At 36.7% G+C, this 24076-nt stretch overlaps 1 protein-coding gene across 11 annotated transcripts in view; it reads left to right on the top strand.

Annotated features, from left to right (window-relative positions):
* The window catches only part of Dst (dystonin), a 345440-nt gene that overhangs the window by 252790 nt on the left and 68574 nt on the right, over window positions 1-24076 (top strand). For all 11 annotated transcript variants that reach the window (XM_076858540.2, XM_076858545.2, XM_076858542.2 and 8 more), the window contains 5 exons: window positions 540-1035; window positions 2249-3720; window positions 18108-18269; window positions 19581-19751; window positions 22540-22706. In XM_076858540.2, coding sequence (XP_076714655.2) covers window positions 540-1035; window positions 2249-3720; window positions 18108-18269; window positions 19581-19751; window positions 22540-22706 — 2468 coding nt within the window. The remainder of the gene's footprint in view (window positions 1-539; window positions 1036-2248; window positions 3721-18107; window positions 18270-19580; window positions 19752-22539; window positions 22707-24076) is intronic.

A 24076-nucleotide genomic window follows, 5' to 3' on the forward strand; every position in this document is an offset into this window, starting at 1 on the left:
TTCTAACATTATTTTAATAGACTGTAAATAATAAATCTTTAGTTTAAAAAAGCTTATAAATTGTAAATCAGTGCGTCATGAGCATGACACACAATTATAATTGCACATGTTCTCTAATGTGGAATGCTATTGAATATTTCATAAATTATGCAAAGAGAAAAACATGAATAGGAAAAGATGAATGTGGTGGTCATGTGACATGAACTCGTTCTTGGCAGTGTTTCTTTTTGTGTATGAAAACTTGAACGGGTACTTTTTTGTTCATTTTTGCCCAGGCTGCCAAAAGTATTTATGTTATTCTTCCCCTTTGGGAAATGTGATGATTTTAGATGAAGATATCTCTGTGAAATACCATGACTGTAGGAATTAGTATAAGATAACTGCACTGCCCTTCAAATAAAAGCTAGGAAAGCAATAACTAGGAAACAAACAAAAACTAGATGAATTGGTACCATATCTTCTTCTTTGAATGTTCAAAACTCTGTCTTCTATAATCAATTATACAGTAGTTTGTATTTATTTACCCTTCTTTACCTTAGATTCTGCTGCAAGAGTTCGATACCCGGAAGCCTCAGTATGAACAGCTAACAGCATCTGGTCAAGGCATTCTGAGCAGACCTGGAGAAGACCCTTCTTTACATGGGATTGTGAAAGAGCAATTGGCAGCTGTGACCCAAAAGTGGGATGGCTTGACAGGACAATTGAGTGAAAGATGTGACTGGATTGACCAGGCCATTGTCAAAAGCACTCAGTATCAAGGCCTGCTAAGAAGCCTTTCTGATAAGCTGAGTGAGCTGGATGACAGACTCACTAGCAGTGTGTTGGTGAACACGCTTCCTGATGCCATGAACCAGCAGCTGGAAACAGCTCAAAACCTGAAGCAGGAAATAAAGCAAGAAACAAAGCAGATAAAATTTGCTCAGGCACTCTGTGAGGACCTGTCAGCACTGGTTAAAGAAGAGTACTTGAAAGCAGAACTCAGCAGGCAATTGGAAGGCATCTTAAAATCATTTAAGGATATTGAACAAAAAGCAGGTTTGTCTGTCTCTTATGATACATGTCTCTTATGATACATGTTTTTGTTTGTCTCTTATGATACATGTATTTCCTGGACAGAAATGGATATCAGATATTGCTATTTCCAAGCTGTTGGCCAATGATCCAGGACCCTAAAGAGCCCCTGCCTCATTGAGCATGAGTGAAGGGGTGGTTGAGCATAGGAGTGCAGAGAACAGTTTAAGGGTCAGGCAATTCCATTCCCATCAAAAAAATTAGTAAAACTCACTTAATGAAGGCTCATTGATCTGTGGTATCCCAAATTGGTTTTTAAAAGATGTAAACATTTTTGCTGTGTGACATTGTCTTATTTCACCCGGGGGAAAAAATGTTTTTCAAAAGGGTTTGTGTCATTTTCTTATGTACTATTACTTTTTCTGATTCTGCCACAGAAAACTTTTCTACAGAAATTTCTCTTATTTCCCTGTTCTCCTCTCTCACCTACTGCAGCACTAATTCTGTGGCAGCTGTGCCAGTATTTGTCAGAGACACCATAGTGTGCTGTTGGAGTTCAGGAGGGTCTTTCCAAGGAAGGACAAACTTTTTTGCTATGTTTATTTTTGTTGGAAAAATAGTACTATACCTTGCACTTGGTAAATACTCAATTTATGTTTTTTAATTATTGGATGTATTTATTGATTACAGCAATCATTTCACATTAAACTTTATTCAATATGGAGACAGCATAATGTAACCCATAGAGACCACATGAGTTTATATCCTGACTTAACCACTTCAGAGCTGGAAAATCTTGGGCAAATAATTAAACCTCCACAATATGTAAAAGCCATAGATATGAAACAGTCATTGCAAAGAAGTGTTTTATTATTAACATAATCTAGACCTTGGCAGTTATCTCCTCCCTATTCTGGAATGGAGATGATACTGGCAAAGCAGACCTTGTGCAGTATGACCACACCATGCAGCTTGATGCATTTGTACTTCCCAAATCAAGGCTTCTCTCCTCTTATCTGCCTTCTGCTTCTTGCCAATTGTCCTTTTTCTTATTGTTGTATTTACCTCTTACTTCTTCTTTCCCTCTGTCAGTTAATTCACTTGTAATTCTTGTAGTCAGTGCTAGAAGTCCTTGCTTTTAGACAACTCTGCATATTAATTTGAAGATTTTTTTTACTGACTTTTCATAGATTGACACTTTGATGTAAAATAAACATGTCTGTGATTTTGCTTTCAGAGAATCATGTCCAGCACCTGCAGTCAGCCTGTGCAAGCTCTCATCAATTTCAGCAAATGTCTAGAGATTTTCAGATTTGGCTGGATACAAAGAAAGAAGAGCAAAACAAGTCTCACCCAATATCAGCCAAACTTGATGTCTTGGAGACATTAATTAAAGATCAGAAAGACTTCAGTAAAACTTTGACTGCTCAGTCTAATATCTATGAAAAAACCATTGCAGAAGGTGAAAATTTGTTATTAAAAACACATGGGTCTGAAAAGGCAGCCTTACAGTTACAGCTTAACACTATTAAAACTGATTGGGATGGATTTAATAAGCAGGTGAAAGAAAGAGAAGACATGTTAAAAGATTCATTGGAAAAAGCCCTCAAGTACAAAGAGCATGTAGAAACTCTCCGGCCATGGATTGATAAATGTCAAAACAAGCTGGAGGAAGTAAAATTTTGCTTGGATCCTGCTGAAACAGAGAATTCTATTGCCAAATTAAAGTCTCTGCAGAAGGAAATGGACCAACACTTTGGTATGGTGGAATTACTGAACAATACAGCCAATAGTTTGCTCAGTGTTTGTGAGGTAGATAAAGAGGTTGTTACAGATGAGAATAAATCACTGATCCAGAAGGTGGACATGGTCACTGAACAACTTCACAGTAAGAAATTCTCCCTGGAGAACATGGCCCAGAAGTTTAAGGAATTTCAAGAAGCTTCCAAAGAAGCTAAAAGGCAGCTTCAGTATGCAAAGGAGCATCTGGATGTCCATGACTCCCTGGGACCCCAGGCTCACAGTAACAAATATCTGACCATGTTGCAGACCCAGCAGAAATCACTTCAGACTTTGAAGCATCAGGTGGATGTGGCCAAAAGGCTTGCACAGGACCTTGTGGTAGAAGCCTCAGACTCAAAGGGAGTCTCTGATGTTTTATTACTAGTAGAAACCTTAGCTCAAGAGCATAGTACACTAAGTCAGCAGGTTGATGAGAAGTGTTCATTCTTGGAAACCAAGCTTCAGGGCATTGGGCATTTCCAGAACACCATCCGAGAGATGTTTTCCCAGTTTGCAGAATTTGATGATGAACTGGATGGCATGGCTCCAGTGGGGAGAGATGTGGAAACATTGCAAAAGCAAAAGGAGGGCATAAAATCCTTTCTGAAGAAACTAGAAGCCCTCATAGCAAACAATGACAATGCCAATAAAACCTGCAAGATGATGCTAGCCACAGAAGAAACCTCTCCTGACCTTGTTGGAGCCAAAAGGGACTTGGAGGCCTTAAGCAAACGGTGTAACAAGTTATTGGACCGAGCTCAAGCCAGAGAAGAGCAGGTTGAAGGGACAATTGAGCGTCTCGAAGAATTCTACAGCAAATTGAACAACTTTTCTACTTTGCTTCAGAAGGCTGAAGAACATGAAGAGTCACAAGGTCCCGTTGGTATGGAAACAGAGACAATTAATCAGCAACTTAATGTATTCAAGGTAGGGAGTTCTTCATTCTTACTGAATGTTTTTATTATTAAGATAAGTTTATAATTGGCATAGGAAGGTGATTACATGTTATTTAGAATCTTCAAGAATGACTATAATACAGTGTTTGAGCATATGTCAGGATAATATTCAGATGCATGGGGCAGTTCCAAGCCTACTGGGGATTTGGACATGGAGGTCAGAAGATGCCAGAGAAAGTTCTAAACAAGCCAGAAACTGATGTGGAGTCCATTTCTGATGTTATTCACAACTGACATTTGTAGTTACCAGAGCTGCATTTTGAACTTTGCTACATTTTTCTTCAGTGGTGAATTATAGTCTTTTCCTTTTCTTTTCTCTTGTTATTCTTCTTAATTTCTTCTGCAAACTTTTTTCCCTCTTAAAGTTCATATTTTTAACAGGCAATTTGGCATTTCATGTTGTAATCCTGGTTTCATAAAACAAAGATCTTGGGGGTTCGTGCCTCAGAGGATTAGGTGTGAATTATTTTCATTGGACTCTATATAAGCTCCTCAGACCAAGAAATGCCTACCACTTGACCAGTGATCCTTAATGAATAGAACATTAGATTAAAATAGTGGCCCAGTTTCAGTGTCATTGAATTTGGCCTCATTTGTTACAGATCAGAAGTGATATATTGCTTTCTGTGTCCTATATATTAATAATTTGCTACAGGGGTATGATATAAACCTTCACAGTTATTATGGGTCCTGGTTCTGATCTTGAGGTGTGTTTTACTTTCTGGTGAGGACTGGTAAATATGTATTGCATCATTAGCACAGAGAATAAACTAAGAGCAAATAAAAACAGGATTTCCAAAACTATAGATTGGGCTGAAGTATAGCTCAGTGCTCCAGCATGTGCTTTTAGCATGCCTGAGACCCTGGGATCAACCTCCAGCATCAAAAACAAACAAACAAACAAACAAACAAAAAAAAAAAACAAATTGTTTCCCATGGGAAATGAGGGTGAATCAAGTGGACTTCCAAATTCTATGTTGTTATCTAACGTATTGTTTTCTTTGCTTATCTTTAATAACATTTGATTACTGAATTTTGAAAAATAACTTTAGTGTAATTTTTTATTATTACTATTTGCCATGATTAAATGGCTTGAAGCCTAATTCCTCCAAGGCTTAAAAATCTGTGATTCTCTTTTTAGATCTTGATTCTTGAAGGCGAAGGAATTTCCCTTATTGTTGACTTGACTTCTTTCATCGCACTGTCAAATTTTCATGTTTCTTTGCAAAACAAAGATTCCATATGAGAGAATTTGCTATTAGAAAAACAGTTTTATGGCTTCTTTAAAGACAGAAGACATGGCTCTTCTTCTGACAGAAAGCTTTAGAATTTTCTGTAGAATCCTGATAAAACTTAAAAATTCCTATTGAAACTTAACCATGTTCAGTGCCTTTGGAAGACATCATTGTGACTTCTCTGAGTTTTCTGGGAATTTGTGTAGAGAAAAAGAGTACCCTGGGCTGGTGGTATGGCTCAGTGGTAGAGCCCTTGCCTAGCATGTGGAAACCCTGGGATCAGTCCCAGTAGTGCAAAAACAAAAGAAAGAGTAGGTCTTCCTTTCTCTTCCTTGCGCTCATGAACTGTAAGAAAGTGGGCAAAAGTAATAATATTTGGTGCTGCTACTGGTGGCTGCCTCCCTGTGTGTGTTTGTGTCATGTAGAGAACTGAAAGTAGGAAAAGCAAGAGAGAGGAGTTTTTCACCATTGCACTGAAAGTGTTTTGCAAACTAAAGCAGCACCAAATAAGCTCATTAACATTAATAGCGGGAGAGATTGTCTTGGTTGTTTGTGAAGAAAAATAGGGGTTAAATCTCCTAAAATCAACCATTTAGCATGTTGTGCTCGTTTGTTTTCTGATTATTTTGGAAGGAGTTGGTTTATTAAAATTCAGTAATAAAGAATATCATAGATTTAGTGTCTTGAAACCCAATGACTTTGAAAAAAGGAGGGATTCGAGGGATAGATCATTTGCATATAATACATTATAGTGCCATAGGTAAGAAACAAAAATAAAAAGAATATGATTATGGTAAAGAAAGATGATAGCCTATACAACCAATAACTCCATTTGTGTGTGTGTGTGTGTGTTTATTTTAAAAACTAACTACAGTAATTAACATTTATCATAGGCTAATTGTATGTCAGGCATCACCCTAAACTCTTCATATTTAACACTGCTGTCATAAGAGGGAGATGCTATTATTGTCCCCCTCTCACTTATAAAGAACCTAAGGTCTAGGATCTTAGGTGACTTGTCCAAGGTCACACAAGCAGTAAGTGTCAGCGTTTATGATGCTTTGTGTGGACTTTATTCATCATTTTCACATCTTATATTTTTCTCTGGGGAATTTTTACATCATCTTTGCTTGTAATCTAATTTAGGCACTTAGTAGCCAGCCATTGTTCATTTTAATCCCGAACACCAGGAACACCTACTTAAGGAAACTCTCTATCAAATTAGCTTCTATAAGAAACACAAGGTCAATGTGTGTGAAGCGGATGTTCTATATATATCTTGATGACAGTGGTGGTAGTGGTTGTGATTGTGGTGTTCCCACTACTACTGTGACTGAGACAGAACCAGACAGTCCATTGTCTTAGTGGTTCTATCTTTCTTAATTAAAGTGGCAAATTATCTCATTTATTATTCAATCTTGATTGAGTTTCTTTGGGTCTTTAGTTTCAACATTTTTTTTAGAAAGTTTTTTGATTTGTTGAGTGGAATGCTTTGTACTAAGTACAAAACTAGGTATTGTAATTTCTGATAAGGAAACAGAAAAGCACCAAAGGACTAGGCCAGTTTTCATTATTGACTTTTTAAAATATAGTCCAGTTTGGCATTAGTTCATCAGGTCGCTTTAATTTTTAAGCTACTGTCATGGATAACATTCTCTAACAGTTTTTCTTAATGCAAAATAAACTGCCTTCAGAGCAGGACTGGAACTTAATAGTCATTATTCTATTACTTACAAAGGATGCCTCACTCCTATTCAGTGGGAGCAAAATACATTATTTTTAACCAGGAAGACAAATTTCCCTGCTTCCATTTTACCCCTAAACTTTTGCCTAAGAAATAGCTGTTCATATTGACCTTAGGGTTTCTTGAAAAGACAAAATTCACTTACGTTTAAGGGACCAACCCAAATATAATGAAAACAATTGCTATTCTGAACAAAAGACCCTGATTCACTCTCAGTGAAAACTATTCTGAAGATTTTGAAAACAAATTAGTGTTACTTCAGTTGGCTTGAAGTTTTTAAACTGTTTGATTTTGTAAGTTCTGTGGCCATATACGTCCCTCATGCTAAATACTGAAGACTGGACTAAGTGTGTCTAGAGTGGCAGTCTCTTTAGTCTTTAGACATGTAACAACCTTGTAGTGTTGATAACTCAAAGTACCATTTTTCTGCTTATACTTTGCAACTATTACAGTTAAATTCTGTGCACACTGTCAAAAACTTTGAATTGAACAGTGAATAGATTCTGCACGTGTCCAGGAAGAAAGAAACTCCTTTCGTGTTATCTTGCCCCTAACTTCTGTTTGAAGGCCCCTGACTCGATGTTATTTTCAAATTGAAGACACATTTTTATTAAGAAATACTAACATTTCTATACTTTTACTTATCAAAGATATGTGAAATTGTGGTCTCTGGAAGGAGTATGTCCTTGTGATTTCTGTGATGCCAGTAACAGCCAATCAGATCTCCTGATCATCATGAAGTAATCACTGTTACCATATTGAATTGATTTAATTTCAGGGAAGATCAAAGAAACTAGATGTTTTGAAGAACATACACAGTCACATTCTAACTAAATTAGTACCCCCTCCTACCTCTTTATCTAGGCCATGTATTTTTAAAAAAGAAAATCTTACCTCAGACCCTGCTTTTACTATTTACTTCTGGCCATTCTGTTACTGCCCAGTTGTGATTCATTTTATCCTCACAAATGAACACATCTCTGCTACAGGACTTTCTGAACTAAAGATTTATTTTTATTTTCAAAATGGAAATGGCATTACATAGAGCAGAGCATTTTAAAACCAAGTTGAAACCAGAGACATAGACCAGAACACATGCCTGATTTTACTGTAATAGCTTCTGGTCCAGGTGAAGCATTATTCAATGCAGGCATCATTATTTGAATATTGGGTAACTAAAATGCAAAGTATCTTGAGGCTCAAGAAGCCAGGCAGTTTGGACAAATTTCTTATTATGATATTTTTTACATAACCTAGAAAAATATTTAATGTCACCATATTTATAAAGATAGAATTAAACTATCCAAAGAAAGTATTAGTAGCAGTGTTCAAGTTGTATTCATATTGGTAGGTAGAGGTCAATGAGGAATTGTTCTCTGCTTTTGTTGAGTACACGGGAAAATTAGATAAAACTGTTTCAGAAAAAAAGTTTTTGATAGGGACAGTTTCTTGATAGACTAGATTTTTGTGAATGAGACTATTAGCCAGGGGGTTGTGCAATACCTTCCTCTGGTGTTTTTAAAGGTGAAAATATTTTTAGCATAAAAACTGTAACTAGATGAATGGACTTTTGTAGGAAAGTCACACTATTTAACAAAGCACTTCAAAGTACCACTTAAGATTTTAGGATGAAAGAATACTATACCACATCTGCTGGGCAAGGCAGACATCCCCCTCCCCCATGAAGACCACACCTAGCTATTACCAGTCAAGGCTGATATGATGGTTAGTATTGTTAATACCTTGTACTTAACCAGGCATAACAGATAACTGCCCTCTTTCCTATGTCACACAAGGACTATGCAGTGTTAATCTGGAAGGGCAGTCAAAAGGGAACCTGGCAACATGGGTCCTCTTTCCAGTTCTGCTAATGTACTGACCCTTCTTGTCTCATACATAGCCTCTCATAACTTCTATTGCTTGATTTAAGACTGAGGAATTAAAGTAGGTTGTTGAGGTCAGTTTTAGCCAGAGAGTTTGTAAAAAATGATTTTTTAAATTTTTGCTTTTTTTTGGTTTGATTTTAATTGGATAAATCTCTCTCACTATTTTAAAGTGATCCAAAAAAAAAGGCCCAACTATAATATTTACTGTCATTATCACAGGCCTCCTTTAGATAAAAGAAGGCCTTCATGATTTCTTTTATTGTGGAAAGTTGTTTAAGGGGTGTGGGTGCCTGGGTGTGTGTGTTTATACATATGAGAGGGAGAGACAGAAGATAATTTGCATTGCTATTATGAAATTATTCATTGGTTTCTTGATAAGAACATTTGGTGTTTTTTAAATGTTTGTCTAGGTCTCTGATGACTTGTTAAAATAATAGCATAGAATAGGTAAATGCTGCAATTTTAAGTTAAGTAAAAACAAAACAACAACAACAACAACAAAAAACTTTTGGAGCCATTCAAGAACCAGGACACCCCAAGAAAATGTCTGTGTTCCCATATCCTCTTTTCATGCATCTGTAATTGTTTTCCTCTAAAGACTGTTTTGTTTCTTTAGCCAGTATTTTAATATGAATAACATTTTCAGATTTTGCTTGGTCTTAGTTTCTCTGAAAGAAACTGAATGGTATTCTTAATGTGTGCATTAGTTTTGTTTTCTGAATGGCTTTTAAAAATCCGAATGTTTAGGTATTTTTCATGAATTATGCATACATTTTAATAAGATTCATATGTCGAATCACCTCATGGAAGATGGTGGGAAAACATAGTCTTAGTAGTGTAGTAATTTACAGAAAAATAGCAAGTACTTATTGAAGATATTAGCCAAGGTTTATATCAAGATAAACTTCCAAAATGAGACAATAAATCTATTGAATGTTTCTAAACTTGTTTCTTTGTGGTGGAGTCTAAATCTTCTATTCTCTTTAAACTACTTTCCAGTGAAGTAAATAGCTATTGCATATTCATCAGCTGCATATCCTTGAAAACCCTTTAGTCATATGAAAAACTTTATTAGTTTGAAAACTATAGGATGCTTTCAGTTTTCATTAGCTAATGACTTATCTGTTTTAAACGGAACAATAGAAAGTGTTGCTCCTAATTCCTGTTTTTGTATTTGTAGTACAAAACACAGATCTCTTGTTAGTTTATAATCTATGTTTCAAGAGCTATTATACTACAAGGGACTTTTGGAGTTTTCATGGATAATATAGCATTTACTTACACAGACACTTTCCCCTTACTTTACCTTGAATTTCTTAATATCTCCAATTACTCAGCTCTAAAATGTCCATGTTTGAGTTGATAAAATTAATCTTTAACTTTTCCATGGTTATTGCACTTAGTGGTAAGATTATTTTTAGAAAGTTTCCTTTTTAAGCACTTAATTTAACGTTAGAAATATAGAACGGTAGGATGGTACTGTTGTGTTTATAATTCAGTTAGTATTGGTGTACTTTCCCCAATCATCTGCTGTAGTAGATAATTTAGCTGGATCATATCTACACATTAAATAGGGAAGATTCCATTTGAAAACAGCATTGTAGTTTCTCTATGTATGGAATAAGAGTGTTGACTGTTTTTCAGAAAAGCTTTGCTTATTTTATTGATTATGTATTTCTCGTGAAAATGTGAGCAATCTACATATCACAATTAATATTTGGAACAACTTAATGCATCTTGATTTTATTAATATTAGAGATGATAACATTTACAGTGGTTGTATAGACCAAATAGAGAGGAAAAAGATAAACCAGTCCAGTACTGCTCTGAGTTCTTTTATTATCCAACTATGTCTTGGGAATGTGATTTCAAGTAACAGAGATATATGTGAATTATTACTATAAATCCCACCATGATGTTAATAGTACAGGTTTCAACTTAAATCAGAATATAATAAATAAATTTAAGTCAGTTTAATAAATAAGAGTTCAGTTGTTAAATAAGTGGCATATGCTTAAGCATATTCGGCCAGAGCACATTTTCCCAGAGCACTCCCTACTTCCAAACTGTGTCCTGCCCTTTTTTTCATCTGTGTTCCCCACTCGGCCATAATATTTCCCCAGTGCTCACTTACTATTTGTCAAGATAGTGAGCACTATTTTTGTTGAATGGTTGAATTTATGAATGAATTATCCATGAGATTTTTTTACCCCCTTGGCTACATCATTTTTTTTCTTTCTACATTTTTTATTGGTGCATTATAGTTGTACATAATGATGGGATTTGTTGCTTCATATCCATTCATGCACACATCCATAAAGTTTTTAAAATATTTGCCTACCTCTAATGTGAGGTTATATGTTGCTCTTAGCTTTTCATAAGGCTAGAATAATATCGTGCTAATGAGTCAGAGTCTAAGGTGGACTGAATTAGGGCCATTCTTTCTCATGAAAAGTTTCTGTAAGGACCTTAGAATGTTTAGAGAAAGTTACTCATGCAGATTTCATGGAAACTTTGTTGATATTGCCATGATAGGTAGCTTTTCCAAGCTTACATATCAAGATAGTTGCAGCTGGGAGTAAGATACTTGGTGGTTACTAATTCCCAGTCTTGTGCTCAACCCACTGTTCAAACACAGAAGCTGTGTGCACATTTTTCTTTTTGTCTCTTATCAGTACCTCACAACAGCCTGTGTGCTTTAAAAAGCACAAAATCAGGTGTTTGTTGAAATATTTCACTTCTTAACCAAGAAAAATGGGCTTTGATATTGTGATGTTAATGGATATTTCATACCTAGTTTTTCTTTGTAGATGGTTAAATACAATTTCAGCTTAATGATGGCTAATCATATTGAGTTGCATCTAATAATTATTGAATGAATGAGTTACCTATAAGGAGTTCTGGTTACAAATATATTTTTAAATGCAACTTGTAGGTTTATAAAAAATAATTTTGGGGTGACATTTTCTCATTAACCATAAAAGAGTTCCCTCCCGCATCTTTTCTGTAGGATTACCAGAGAAAACATAAGGTTGTTTTGAACAGAACTGCCTTCTTCATTTGAGTGTCAGTGCTGTTTTGTTCACATTCTAATAATTGTTTTATGAGACTGAAAAAAGACTATCTGCCTTCATTTGTAACTATCTGCTACGCTGACGGTGTCACTCATTTCATAAAAGAATAGATAGATTTTAGTAAATAAAACTGATCATTTCTGCTACAAAGGCTAAGGTTTGATTTGCTGAACTTTACTTTGAAACAATATTTTTAAAGGGTGTTTGTTCAATAGTTAAAATCTGTAGAGGTGATTATTTTATTAGAGTCAGTTACTATGTTTGCCTGGACCCTGCATTAATCTCAAGAGGACTACCTGGATATTAGTAACTACAAATATTCATGTCAGCAGTGCACAGTGCTTTTAGGAATAATTGACTCCTGAGAACTGTTAGACTTGAACTTGGGCTTTAAAAGGGAATGACAAAACACTCCTTTTCAGTGTGATCTGCACTTTGATTGGCAGAGCCTTCTTAAACAACAGATTCGCTGCTGAGAGTGTAGCTTAAAACTGAAAGAGACCTGGGTAGCTTCCGCCGCCTTTTCCTTTTAGTAATCAAGTGAGTTGGGTCTCAAAATGATTTCTTCAGGGCCTCTGGGTGTCAGGTTCTGCCTCTGCAAGCCCTTCGGGTCCTTTCCCATTTTGAAGTATAGCTGGTGTAATCTCAGCAATCTCTGAACCTGGTACTGCCCCTCTCCCCAATCTCAGGACTGGTCCAGTTTTGCGCTGATGTCACCGCTTAGCTGTTGCTTTGCAGCCTCTCTGGCCTCGAGGTACCTCCCACTGAAAGTGCTCTCTGTTGGGGAGGAGGCTAGGAGTCGGAGGAAAGATGACTGCGAAGTTAAGTCGCGGGAGGGCGTAGCACCGGAGCTATAGAGCAAGCCGCGGTCTGGAGCAGCCTGCAGGCTCAGGGACTTAGCAGATGTTCCGTGAAGAGAGAGGGCATTGCTGGGAGCGCCCTGGCTCGAGAGGATGCCTGCCCAGGACCCCGCTGCCCTGAGGAGCCAGGGACAACGCAGGAGCTCCCTGCTGGAGCTCCCCTTCTGCCGCGTCCACTGCCACCTCCCCCTCTCGCCAGCTTTAGCTGAAATGAAGACCCAGCTGCGGCCACAGCAGTTGGTCAATTTCAAAGGATAGAGTAGTGGCTTGGTCTTCAGCTGAATGTGAATTGCGCTGCCTGTGCCTTAGAGGAAGCCGCGGAGTTCTTCTTTTGCTGCAGTTGCCTCAGGTGGAATAAGCCTTCTTGAGGATCAGATAAGAATCTTTGAACTTTTTTTTTTTTAAAGAGAAGCTTATTATAGTACAACATGCTTTCTGTTTACTTTGAAAGGTTGCTGGATTGTACTGCTCTGCGCTGGCTGGCTGATATTTCCCCCTTGGGTAGTTCTGGGTAACCTTGAAGAAGCTTAATATGGGAAGAAAAACTGCCTTTTGAATCAAGATTATTTATAGTTATTACCCCCAAGAGAAAGTAAAAGAAAAATTTAGCTTTTTTACATAGAGTTAACTTATTTTTCTCTGAAGACTTGGTCTGTGCCTTCAGCTGAACAATACATGGTCTCTGTCTTTTAAGTTTCTGAAACTTGGTTTATTTATAAAGGAGATGGAGTTTTGCAAGCCATCTTTAACTGGATTACAGTTAACCAGAGCTTTGCTGAAATTAACATTCAGCCTGTTAAAATGCTTGCTCATTTGGAAATTTTAATCTGGAAACCTCAGATGCAAAATTAGACAAAAAAGGGAAATGGACTGACAATGGAATGTTCTGAGTGTTTGAGCCACTTTTAAGTGTTGTGTATTTCTGTGTTTTGGAGTATGTGAAAGGGAACTTTGGGGGCTGGGGAAGTAGAGGAAGGAGATTTCTGTTCTCTGTTCTTGATGCACTTTACTTTTTAGAATAATTCTAAAATCAACCAGGTAAAAGATAGTTGCATTAATACCAATGCACTGCTAATGACCCTAAGCACCTCATATATTTCGTGTATTATTTTAGCATGTGTCTTTATGCTGAGGACACTTCATAGTGCTGTTCAGAAGCAGACTTTTTTGCAAGATGCCCTACCTTGTTTCTTATTTTCTGTGTCAAGAGCTGCAATATTTGTTTTGACTATCTACAAAATGGGGAAGCCACTCAGTAGACCAGACTGTTTACGTCAGAATCCTCCATGTGTAGGGAAGGGTGAAGAAGAAGAGGACTTAAATATTGAAGACTGTTATGTCCCACAGAGGTCAATCTATGACACTGTTAGACTAAATGAACAGATAGACTCTGGTTCAAAAGGTAGCCTGTCTTCCAGGCATTTTACAGATCGGACTTTACCCTACAGTCACAGAACACTGGATGTTAGTTCTTTATGCTCTAATGGTGCCCTTACTTCTTCCAGTGTATTTGAAATGAGAGGTCGTGAAGCTAACAAACTAGATGAAAAGATGATCTTTGATGCACTCAAACTGAATAGTGACATCATTCGAACCACAGGATTACCCAAAGCCAAATCTCATGCAGAAAAGAAAGAGCATAGACGGTCTTGGCGAATGTTTGTCCCAGCCAATTTTATGGATTATGCAAACAAAAGTGAAAGCTCTTTTGTTGAACCTCCTGATATGTCAGATGGCGTTACGAAGGCCAGCAAGTGCAGATGGGGCACTAATTCTCTGACTTCCGAGGAGGATGACTCTGGTTTATGTAGTCCTCAAGCAGAGAGGGAAGAAAAACAGGGCATTTTAACTGGAGACCAGTCACAAATTAGAAGCTTATCTTCTGCTGAAGATATTCATATAACAGAACACTATAGGCCATTTTTTCCTGTTAATTCCATGAGTGAACAGAAAATCCCATTGCTTTCATGTAGAAGTGCCCACCCTGATGATAACTTCAAAATGATTTTGCATGATGTTTCTTCACTTGAGGAATCAAAATGTATAAATGATCAAAGGGAAATCCATGATGAAAATTGTTGCCTGCAGAATGATTTGAAAGAGAGCACTAAGGGTGATCCATTAATCATGCCAAAAGATGAAGAAAAGGAGTGCATTTCTAACTCCTGGGAAGAGGAGAACACTTATGGACCAGGAGAATCCCAAATAACAGCACAAAGTAGGGAATTTACAAAGGGTTTAGATTTCTCTCACACCACCCTGGAGAGTGATGTAGATTGTGGTAGCACAAGTTTGGTAGAAATTGTGACACTGTCAGCACAATATGATTCAGAAGAACCCAACAGAGCATCTAAAGGGGAACTGGAGCCTCCCCTTTCTGCCCAGGAGATGGAGGTGACCCATATGAAGTGCTCCCTGAAATTCATGCCAGTAAGAAAGAAAGCAGTGCCCAGAAAAACAGGGACCCAGGCAGGAATATTGGACACAGTATGCAATGGCTTCCAGTCAGTCCAGGTAATTAATGGAAATGTGATACTTTGCAATGCCAAATATTTATGATTCTGTTTCAGAGTGGTTACCAGTGTTTCTAGTAATGATCAAATTCAGTCATTTGTTTGAGATGTTTGATTAGCACCCTGTAAGATGCCAGCTATTGATAAATTGAACATTATAACAAATTAACTAAGGGAGCCCTGTGTGGTTTTGGTTTGTTTGTTTGTTTGTTTGTTTGTTTGTTTGTTTGTTTAAAAAGAGGAGCAGTTTTTTCCAGGTGTTTGGGGCCCTGCCATTGGTTGTGCCAATTTTGGCTGTTCCCCTTCATTCAGAATGTTGTCACTGTGAATATATGTTCATGTGAGGCTTTTGTACAAGTGTGGTTTAAGATACTGCCATTTAAGGTCAGTTATATTGGGTATATTAAGCTTCAACAGGCTTAGTCATGAAGCTGTGAACACAATATTATATTGTTGTGGTCTACAAAGTTCTCTACCCAAATTAAGGACTTTTTCAATGCACTAAAAAATTTCTCTCAGAAGCTCCGCTTGTGAGAGTAGAGAAGTCACTGTACTTGTTTCCCAGGCGTTATAGTTCTAACTTCTTGTGAGTGGTGGATGAGGTAAGAAAGTAAAGGGTGCAGCCTAGTAATAACTAGAGGTTGTTTGTCAAGCCTGTAATTTTTTTCTTCCCACTCAGATTGAAGTTCAGCTATTTTAGTACTTTTACTGAGCTCTTCTGGTAAACTTTTCCTCAGAGGTAATTTGATTTTATTTTAGGTTTCTCTGTGTCTGTGCTGTAGGTTAGTTTGGGGAGGGGGGAGTCTATCTTCCTAGGTGTCTTAGAGATAAGAGAGATAAAGAATTTAGATAATATCAGAACAGTTCTTTTTAAGTCTATGAAATAATTGCTTTAGTGATCCGTACTCTTTTCTTGGTTATGCAACAAATGGCCTGCTAATTTAAAAGCTTAGCAAAGTACATTTTCCCTGTAAAGGATTTGGTAGTTAATTTGTAGATGATAGTTAATTTTAGGATTATATGCTTTTTTTGTATTTTTATAGCACTTTAGGAAATGACCCCAGACTCATCTAAAGCCTCTTTGAAATATATCCCTAAATTAAAGTCAAAAGCAGAGTTTAAGGCAATTTAGGAGAACATTATATTAGTTTGTGTGTGTGAGTCCTCATAACCAACTGCAAGAGAGGAGGAAACTTTTTTTCTGAATTACAGTGTACCATGAAAGTTCCTGAAATTAAGAATATAGCAATTTTTCTAGATGCCTCCCACTGTTTTTGTAAATATTTAAACTTATCCAAAGCTACTAATGCCTAGAGTTAGTAACTTAGAAAGTGATATAGAAAATAAATAGAATCATTCTGCCAAATTCTATCTTGACCACCTTGTTGCAACTTTCTGTTGACTTATTTGGTAAGTTATATTTTTTAAAAATCATGAAAACTTAAATTCTTTCCTCAGTGATTTGTGGGATCTTGTTTCTTTGATTATGTATAATTAATTTTTTATATATAGTATTGTTATATAAAAACAATTAGCCAGCATGGAAATTGTCCATATGGATTTTCTGTGGAAAAAGCAGTTTGGCCTTTTAGCTAGAGGGGACTTTTACAGGAAATGATCAGTAATTTGATTGCTGTTCCCTAATGTACTCATTCATACAGTAACACAAGAGTATCCTGTGTGTTCAGCCTTGGGCCAGGGTTTGGAGAGTTTGTTTCCTGTGGCCTCTATATCTTTCAAATTTAATTTTTATATAATGTCTGTATATTTTTTTCTTAATTGCTATTTTAATATTTGCTTATATTATGTTTCCATATATTCTGCTTAGACATTTATTGATTATTTACGTGGTGCCCTTAGCTCTAATAACTCAGAATCCCAAACAATGCTTTACCTTAAAATCTGTTCAGAACTTTCCTTACATAGTTAAAATAATTGCTGTTTCTCATGGCTTCCTCCAAGTCCTATATTACAAACATGGTATCTGTGAAGAAATTGATATATCTACCTCCAGTATTATTTGTTAAAGAGCTGATGTCATCTAAGGTAGAAATGTAATATTTCCATACTGAAAATAATTTGGCATATAATTATTGGGTGCATATAACATGCTAGGCACTGTGGTAGGCCCAGGCATAGAACTGTCATAAGGAAAACAGGCCAAAATTTGTACTTTCACAGAACTTGCAGCTTTTATCTAATACATTGCATCCTTTGCTAGTCACAGGTGACTGAGTGACCATAAGTTGGATGTAATGGAGAGGAGGTGAGGCAGCCCTGGGCAATTGCTCAGAGCATATGCACAGGTAGCATTGACCAAAGAGGAACTAGACTTGTTGTGCCACTGATATGTGTGGTCAGATCCATGGGATGAGGCCATGGTGCTTCTTGCAAGCCCATGGATCTTTTTATAGGCACGGAGGAGAGGAGGCTGAAAATGCAGAGATCTATATTATTTCGGCACATACCTGTGTCTTTTTCCTTTTTCTAGCCCTACATTTTTGTTCCTCTGACCAGCCATGTATTTGGCGTCTTGGCCCACTTCATTGTCTTGCCAGTGATTCTTCATTTCCAGTTTCAGTCTAAAGCTTCAGTTGTCAGCTAGCAGCACCCATCCTTATGAGAGCTGATGAGAATTCCTTGCCCAGTAAGGCTCATTTGACCCCATCTTACCAGTTTGTTTTTTAGCATTTTCTGTAAGCCTTTTGTTAGAGTTCAATTGAGAAAGTAGGAAATTTATCATGTGATTATAATGAAGCAATAAAGGGAGGTCAGATAATACTGTCTTTTTGGCTTTATAGATAATTTAATTAGAATATAATTCTTTAATATTCCCAAATGGGTTTGATATGCTACAAATTTATATGTTGTTTACTTTTGTACTATCGCTCCCAGGGTAGCTATGACCCATGAACAGGCAACGGCAGTATCTTTACTTCTGTAATGATTGATAGTTCCTACTACCTAATGACAGAGTAAATTTATTATATATTTTGGTAGGTTGTAGATAGTATAAATCATATGATTATGGCCCTTCTAACTGCAGGTATTCCAGAAAGAAGAAATCGAACCCTTGCAGGTTAAACAGCAGGATGTAAACTGGTTAGGTCAAGGCCTTATTCAGAGTGCTGCTAAAAGCACCAGCACACAGGGTTTGGAGCATGACCTGGACGAAGTCAATACGCGGTGGAAGACTCTCAATAAGAAGGTATTTTTTTTATTCCCTTCATTATCATTTTTGAGTAGCATTTATTGTAACCATTAATCATATTTATAGTAGCCCAACCTCCCTAAACAAGTCTTTTTTTTTTTTTTATTTAATGTTGCTATAAACTGCAGGGCCCAACTCAGGTGCCACAGGAGTTAGGTAGGGAACATAAATAAATAAGCTGGATAAAACAGGGTTTCTCCCTGCCCTTGCCTTGACTTTTGACAGAGATATAGCTATAGATACTGAACAGGTGTGATGGCAGACGGCCATGACCTATTCGTGAACCCATGTCAGGAGACCTGGTAGCTTCTTAATTTTGGTAAATCATCAACATACAGGGATGCAGGCCCATTGTTGCCAGAAACTCTACTTACTTTCAGAATAACTGGAAATTATGCTCTCTCTGTGAAATCTTCCCATTTTCAAATGTGGGTGACTAATTTCACACTGTAAGTGAAAGAAGCACTGTCTCTCTATCAGCCCTAGACCATCAACTCTAAATATTTTACCTAAGAGACCTTTTAATAAATTCTCATGAGAGGAAACACTAGAAATAATGCTTCAGTAATCTTAGGGAAATAATGCTGACACACAGTGGCTCTTCATGTGATGTAAATGACCAGATTATTATTGGATGGCACTGCTTATTTAATGGTGGTGGTGGTTCTTATCATTTTCCCTGCATTGAAATCTTAAGTCATTGCTATGTCTTAAAAACTTTTCACTCTTTAGAGCCTGATTCATATTGTAGTGCTTCTTAAACACAACTGGGATGCATGTTGGGTGTAAATATATTCCACAGTACTTGCCAACTACTTTTTCAGTCTAAAAGGAGAGACTATGAGAAGAGCAAGAGGATATCTCTATGTAGGATATAGAGACTCCATTTACTAGGAGACAAAGGCCCTAGTTTGTCAAAAAGAGACTCCAGAGCTTGAAGATAGTAGAGTTTAAGTGGATATTCATTAGTAGGAAATTTTAAAAAATGAATCCCAGCAATAATAATAAAATGACTAATGCATGGTTATTTTCAATAATTTAATCATTTATTGCTAACCACAAACATATTGGGCATTCCCAAAAGCTCAAAGATTTCATGTCCATATTGACTGGGATAAGAACCTTATTTTCATGTGTTACTTGCTAAAGTTGAAATCCTTCCCACTATAATTGCTTTGCGTTAATTTTAAGTGAAAAGTAAAAAAAAATTTGTGACCATATGGGAAAAGAAGCATGAAAAGGGGTAGCCTGCAGCAGATTTTATTTTATGAAAAGAGTAAATAAATTGAAACAAGTGAAACTTTGCAGGTGGCTCTGAGAGCAGCCCAGCTGCAGGAAGCCCTGTTGCATTGTGGGAGGTTCCAAGATGCCCTGGAGTCCCTGCTCAGCTGGATGGTGGATACTGAGGAGCTTGTAGCCAATCAGAAGCCACCATCTGCAGAGTTCAAAGTGGTGAAGGCCCAGATACAAGAGCAAAAGGTAAGTTAATGATGCTTTTGTATTGTGTTCCATTTTAAATCCTAATGATGAGGGTAAAAATGTGCCTCCTTACTTATATTGATAGGATATCTTAGTTAACTGGTTCTTGCTGCTCTAGACATTATTTTGGTAGTCATTCATCCAATACTTACTGACATCTCTCACCGAGGCATTATTCTGGGGAGGTATCACTCAATAACAACCATGAAAATTCCTCATTGAGTTTGAAGTCTAGTGGGAAGGGAGGGATAAGGAGAGAGACAATAAACAAATATATAAACAGTGATAAGTTAGAAAGACAGTAATAAAGCCAAGAATGAGGGCTAAGAATCAGGAAGTGAGCAGCAATGAGGGCAGGAAGTGCCAGAGTGGGGATCTGTGGTGTACTTTGCTCCTTTATATGGTAGGTTTATTCATATGAAATTGCCATTTTTATGGATTAAAAATACTGGCAGTTTCTTAAAGTTCAGTGAGTGCTAACGAGGCAAATGTTGGATTCATTTATGCTCAGGAAGGTGCCACTGTTTTTTATGACAGTGCTAAAAAAGTCCAAGGTGGGAAAATACAATCTGTATAAGGATAACTACTCAGTACCACATGTACAGTTTTGGGCTTCTGATGGTAGTGGTCAGTTATGAAACATTTAATGACATTTTCAATAGTAGTTTGTCAGCTATGACATGAAATGACAGATGGGAAGGGGCCTAGTACATAGCACAGTGGTAAGTTTTCTCCTGTGGAATTTTTGAAAGGGAGTAGATTAATTTTAATTAATTTACTTTTTTTCATTTAAAATTCTTTTAAATTAAAACTTAATTATATCTTTCTAACCTGGCTTTGTTTTACTTAGCAAAGTTAATAATAATAATATATGTTTCAAAATTACTAAAATTTTATATGTTCTCAATGCAAAAGAAATGATAAGTAGGGATGGTGCTAGATATGCTAATTATCTTGGTTTAATCATTCCAGAATGTACACATACATCAAAACATTGCATTGCACTCCATAAATATATGCAATTATTATGTCAGTTATTTTTTTAAATTTCTACATTTAAAATTTATTGTATACTTTAATATCTGTATTTTATTTTATCTCTATTTTTTTTAAACTAGCACATTGGGAAAGTACACTTATTAGAAATAAAGTTAGAGGTAAAGATTAAGGAAACATAACTGCAACACATTGCATTTGTATGATTTTTGAACAATGGAACTGCTACTTTTTACAGTTTGATGTTATTTTCCCAGAGTTAATTAATTTTTTTATTGATTTTGCATTTTGCTTTCTTGATTGCCAGAGGCTTTGCTATTAAAGTTTATCAGAAGTAATCCACTTCATTAGTTCCTCTAGCTGCCTAAACCACCTGTTATATACTTTGATTTGTTTTTAAATTTTTTAGTCGTAGTTGGACACGATATCTTTATTTATTTTTATGTGGTGCTACCACATGCGAGGTAGGCACTCTACCACTGAGCCATGGCCCCAGCCCTATACTTTGATTTTTATAATGACTCAAACCAGTGTCGAGAGTTCGCCATCCTTCCCCTTCTTTTTAAACATGCATTCCTCTTCCCTCTGGCCTGGGTGGTCTTTCTCAAAGTGTTCCTCTAACATTTTACTTCTTTAGTCCTTAATTGCCATTCAGGATCAGATTAAGGAAGCTGTGAAGTACTTGGTGTGTTGCACACTTGTGCATTCCTCCTTATTGTCACACAGTGCCTGTGCATAGCAGTTGCTCAGAAATTGTGTATTTTTCCTTATGGTAGAGCAAGGTAATCCTTGAGTTCTGGCTCCCTTTAGCAAACATTTCATTTCAGACCTCTTAAAATGTGCCATTAGAATTAAATTGAATATTGTTTATGCTGTAAAATCCTGAAATAATAATCTTATCTGGCCAGCTTTGGAGATTTCTGACATGTTCCACACTCTCTTCCCTTTGGAAATAATACTTAAAGGGTGTTTTTGAGTTTTCATACTCCTAACAGATCTTAGGAGCTAGTTGCACCTGGTAAAAGGAGCCAAGAGCCTTTAAAAAAAAAAAAAAAAAAAAAAGACTTGATAGCTGGTGGACTTGGACTGAGTTTAAACTTCCTTGTCTATAACAGATTGTTTAATGTGGGGAAGGGTTTTAAAAGTGTTAATTATTTATAGTAATAATTTTAACTTCAACTGTAGATAACTGTTGAATGTTTAGGGCATTACTATTTTATTAAAAACTACTGGGGCCAGGTGTGGTGGTGCATACCTGTAATCCCAGTGGCTCTGGAGGCTGAGGCAGGAGCCAGCCTCAGCAAAAGTGAGGCACTAACAACTCAGTGAGACCCTATCTCTAAATAAATATAAAAAAGGGCTGGGGATGTGGCTCAAGAGTTGAGTGCCCCTGAGTTAGAACCCTAGTATCCACCCTAGTATCCACCCCCTCCCCACCAACAAGAAAACAACAACAACAAAAATACTGGGGATTTTGCACTTTCCCCGAGATTCAGTGGAGTTATCCCAATAACACCTTCTACTCTCTTACTTTATATTAATAATTAATCCTTTTGGCTTTATCGATACTAGTTTTTTCTATTGTGAAAAGCCTTACCACACTGCCTGACTCAGTAGTAATGAATCATTAAACCAAATAAGTTTAAAATTCCATTTCTCAAATCCTTTCTTGTGTGCATCCATACAAAATGTGTCTTGCTGTCACAATATCAAAAGTACTTACAATATTTTTAACCTTATATTTGCTTAATTGTTATTTTGCTGTTTAAAATATTTAATGTTTTGTCTCAAGCTTCTCCAAAGATTGTTGGATGACCGCAAATCCACTGTGGAGGTAATCAAACGAGAAGGAGAAAAAATTGCTGCCACAGCAGAACCTGCAGATCAAGTGAAGATTTTGAAACAGCTGAGTCTCTTGGATAGTAGATGGGAAGCATTGCTTAATAAAGCTGAAATGAGGTAACATAAATACTTCCAGTTTTTTTGAAAGAGCAGCAGTGACCTTACTGCATATTTTAGTTATAACCTTTTTTCAAATCCTAGTCTCTTGTGTTTATCCTGTGTATGAACATAGGTAGCAAGGGCTACAATATCTCTCTTACTCCTCCAAGGGAAATGTCTTGTACCAGCCATATCCCAACTCTAAGAAAGCATTTCCCTTGGATGATTTATTCATTTTAATTCAAGGTTATTGCCTCAATACCACATATCAGACATAGGCTTTCGGTTATGTCCATCTTATCTGTCCTCAGATAAGATGCAGACTTTTGGGTTCATTGCCATTGAAAAGTGATGACAAATGTGATGTTTGGAAGCAAAAATGCAGGGTGCTGTGGGAGCATATAATCGGAAGAACCTAAACTGGGGTCAGGGAATTGACAGCTAAGCTGCGTCTTAAGGAAAGAATTGGAGTTAACTAGGTGGAAGGGTCTTCTAGTTTCATGAAGGCCAGGAAGCCTAGAGCATGGTTCCACTGGGCTCTTGCTCACAACATGCCTCTTCTTAGAGAATGCTGTAAGTATGTCATTTCAGCATTAATTCTACATTGACCATTGTTAAGTGTGGCTCCATTGAAGTCACCTAGACTGTTGGGTTGAACATAGATGAACCACTGAACAGAAAGTATGTTCCATAAATTCCTACCTTCTTTGGAACCAGAATGGGGAAGAGAAGTATTTGCTTATCTTGGATTATGGAGTAGAAATATAGTCTTTTAAGACCACAGAATGAGGTACTCCCAAGGATGCTAAAAATCTTGTTCTTTAACACATGTCAACAGATAAAACCTTCTGTGTAATGTCTGGTGACAGCAAGCCTGGGCTGCTATGGAAGATGCTCTCAGTAATTTATATTTTTAAGATGAATGAATAAATGTCTGCATTGTAGCTTTATTGCTGTAACTGGTCTTCTTTTCCTAAAACCTTCTTCAGAGTAATATTGAATGGAGGGATATTACTAATAGTTATAATTCATGCTTAGACTTTTGGCTCACAATTTCAGTCATGGCAAATTAAACACAATTACAAAACAATTGTTTCCATTGATTCTAGATGTTTGGATATTTAAGTCCAGAAAAAAAAGAGTCAGATAGTGATCATCCAGAAGTAAAGAAAAAATGTGATTATTTTATTCAGTTTTTTGATCAAACATATTTCCATTGAAAACTTAAGAATTTTGTGTACATAATATAGCATTTAATGACACATAAATTATATATTCAACTTGTGCCAGTATTCCATAAGTATCTTGTCTTCAAGGAAATCTAATTCCCCAAGTCATATAATTCCCTACAAATTAAGCATGATAAGAAGATAACAACAAGTCTTGAT

This window comes from Callospermophilus lateralis, chromosome 6, assembly GCF_048772815.1.
Source record: "Callospermophilus lateralis isolate mCalLat2 chromosome 6, mCalLat2.hap1, whole genome shotgun sequence".
Lineage (NCBI taxonomy): Eukaryota > Metazoa > Chordata > Mammalia > Rodentia > Sciuridae > Callospermophilus > Callospermophilus lateralis.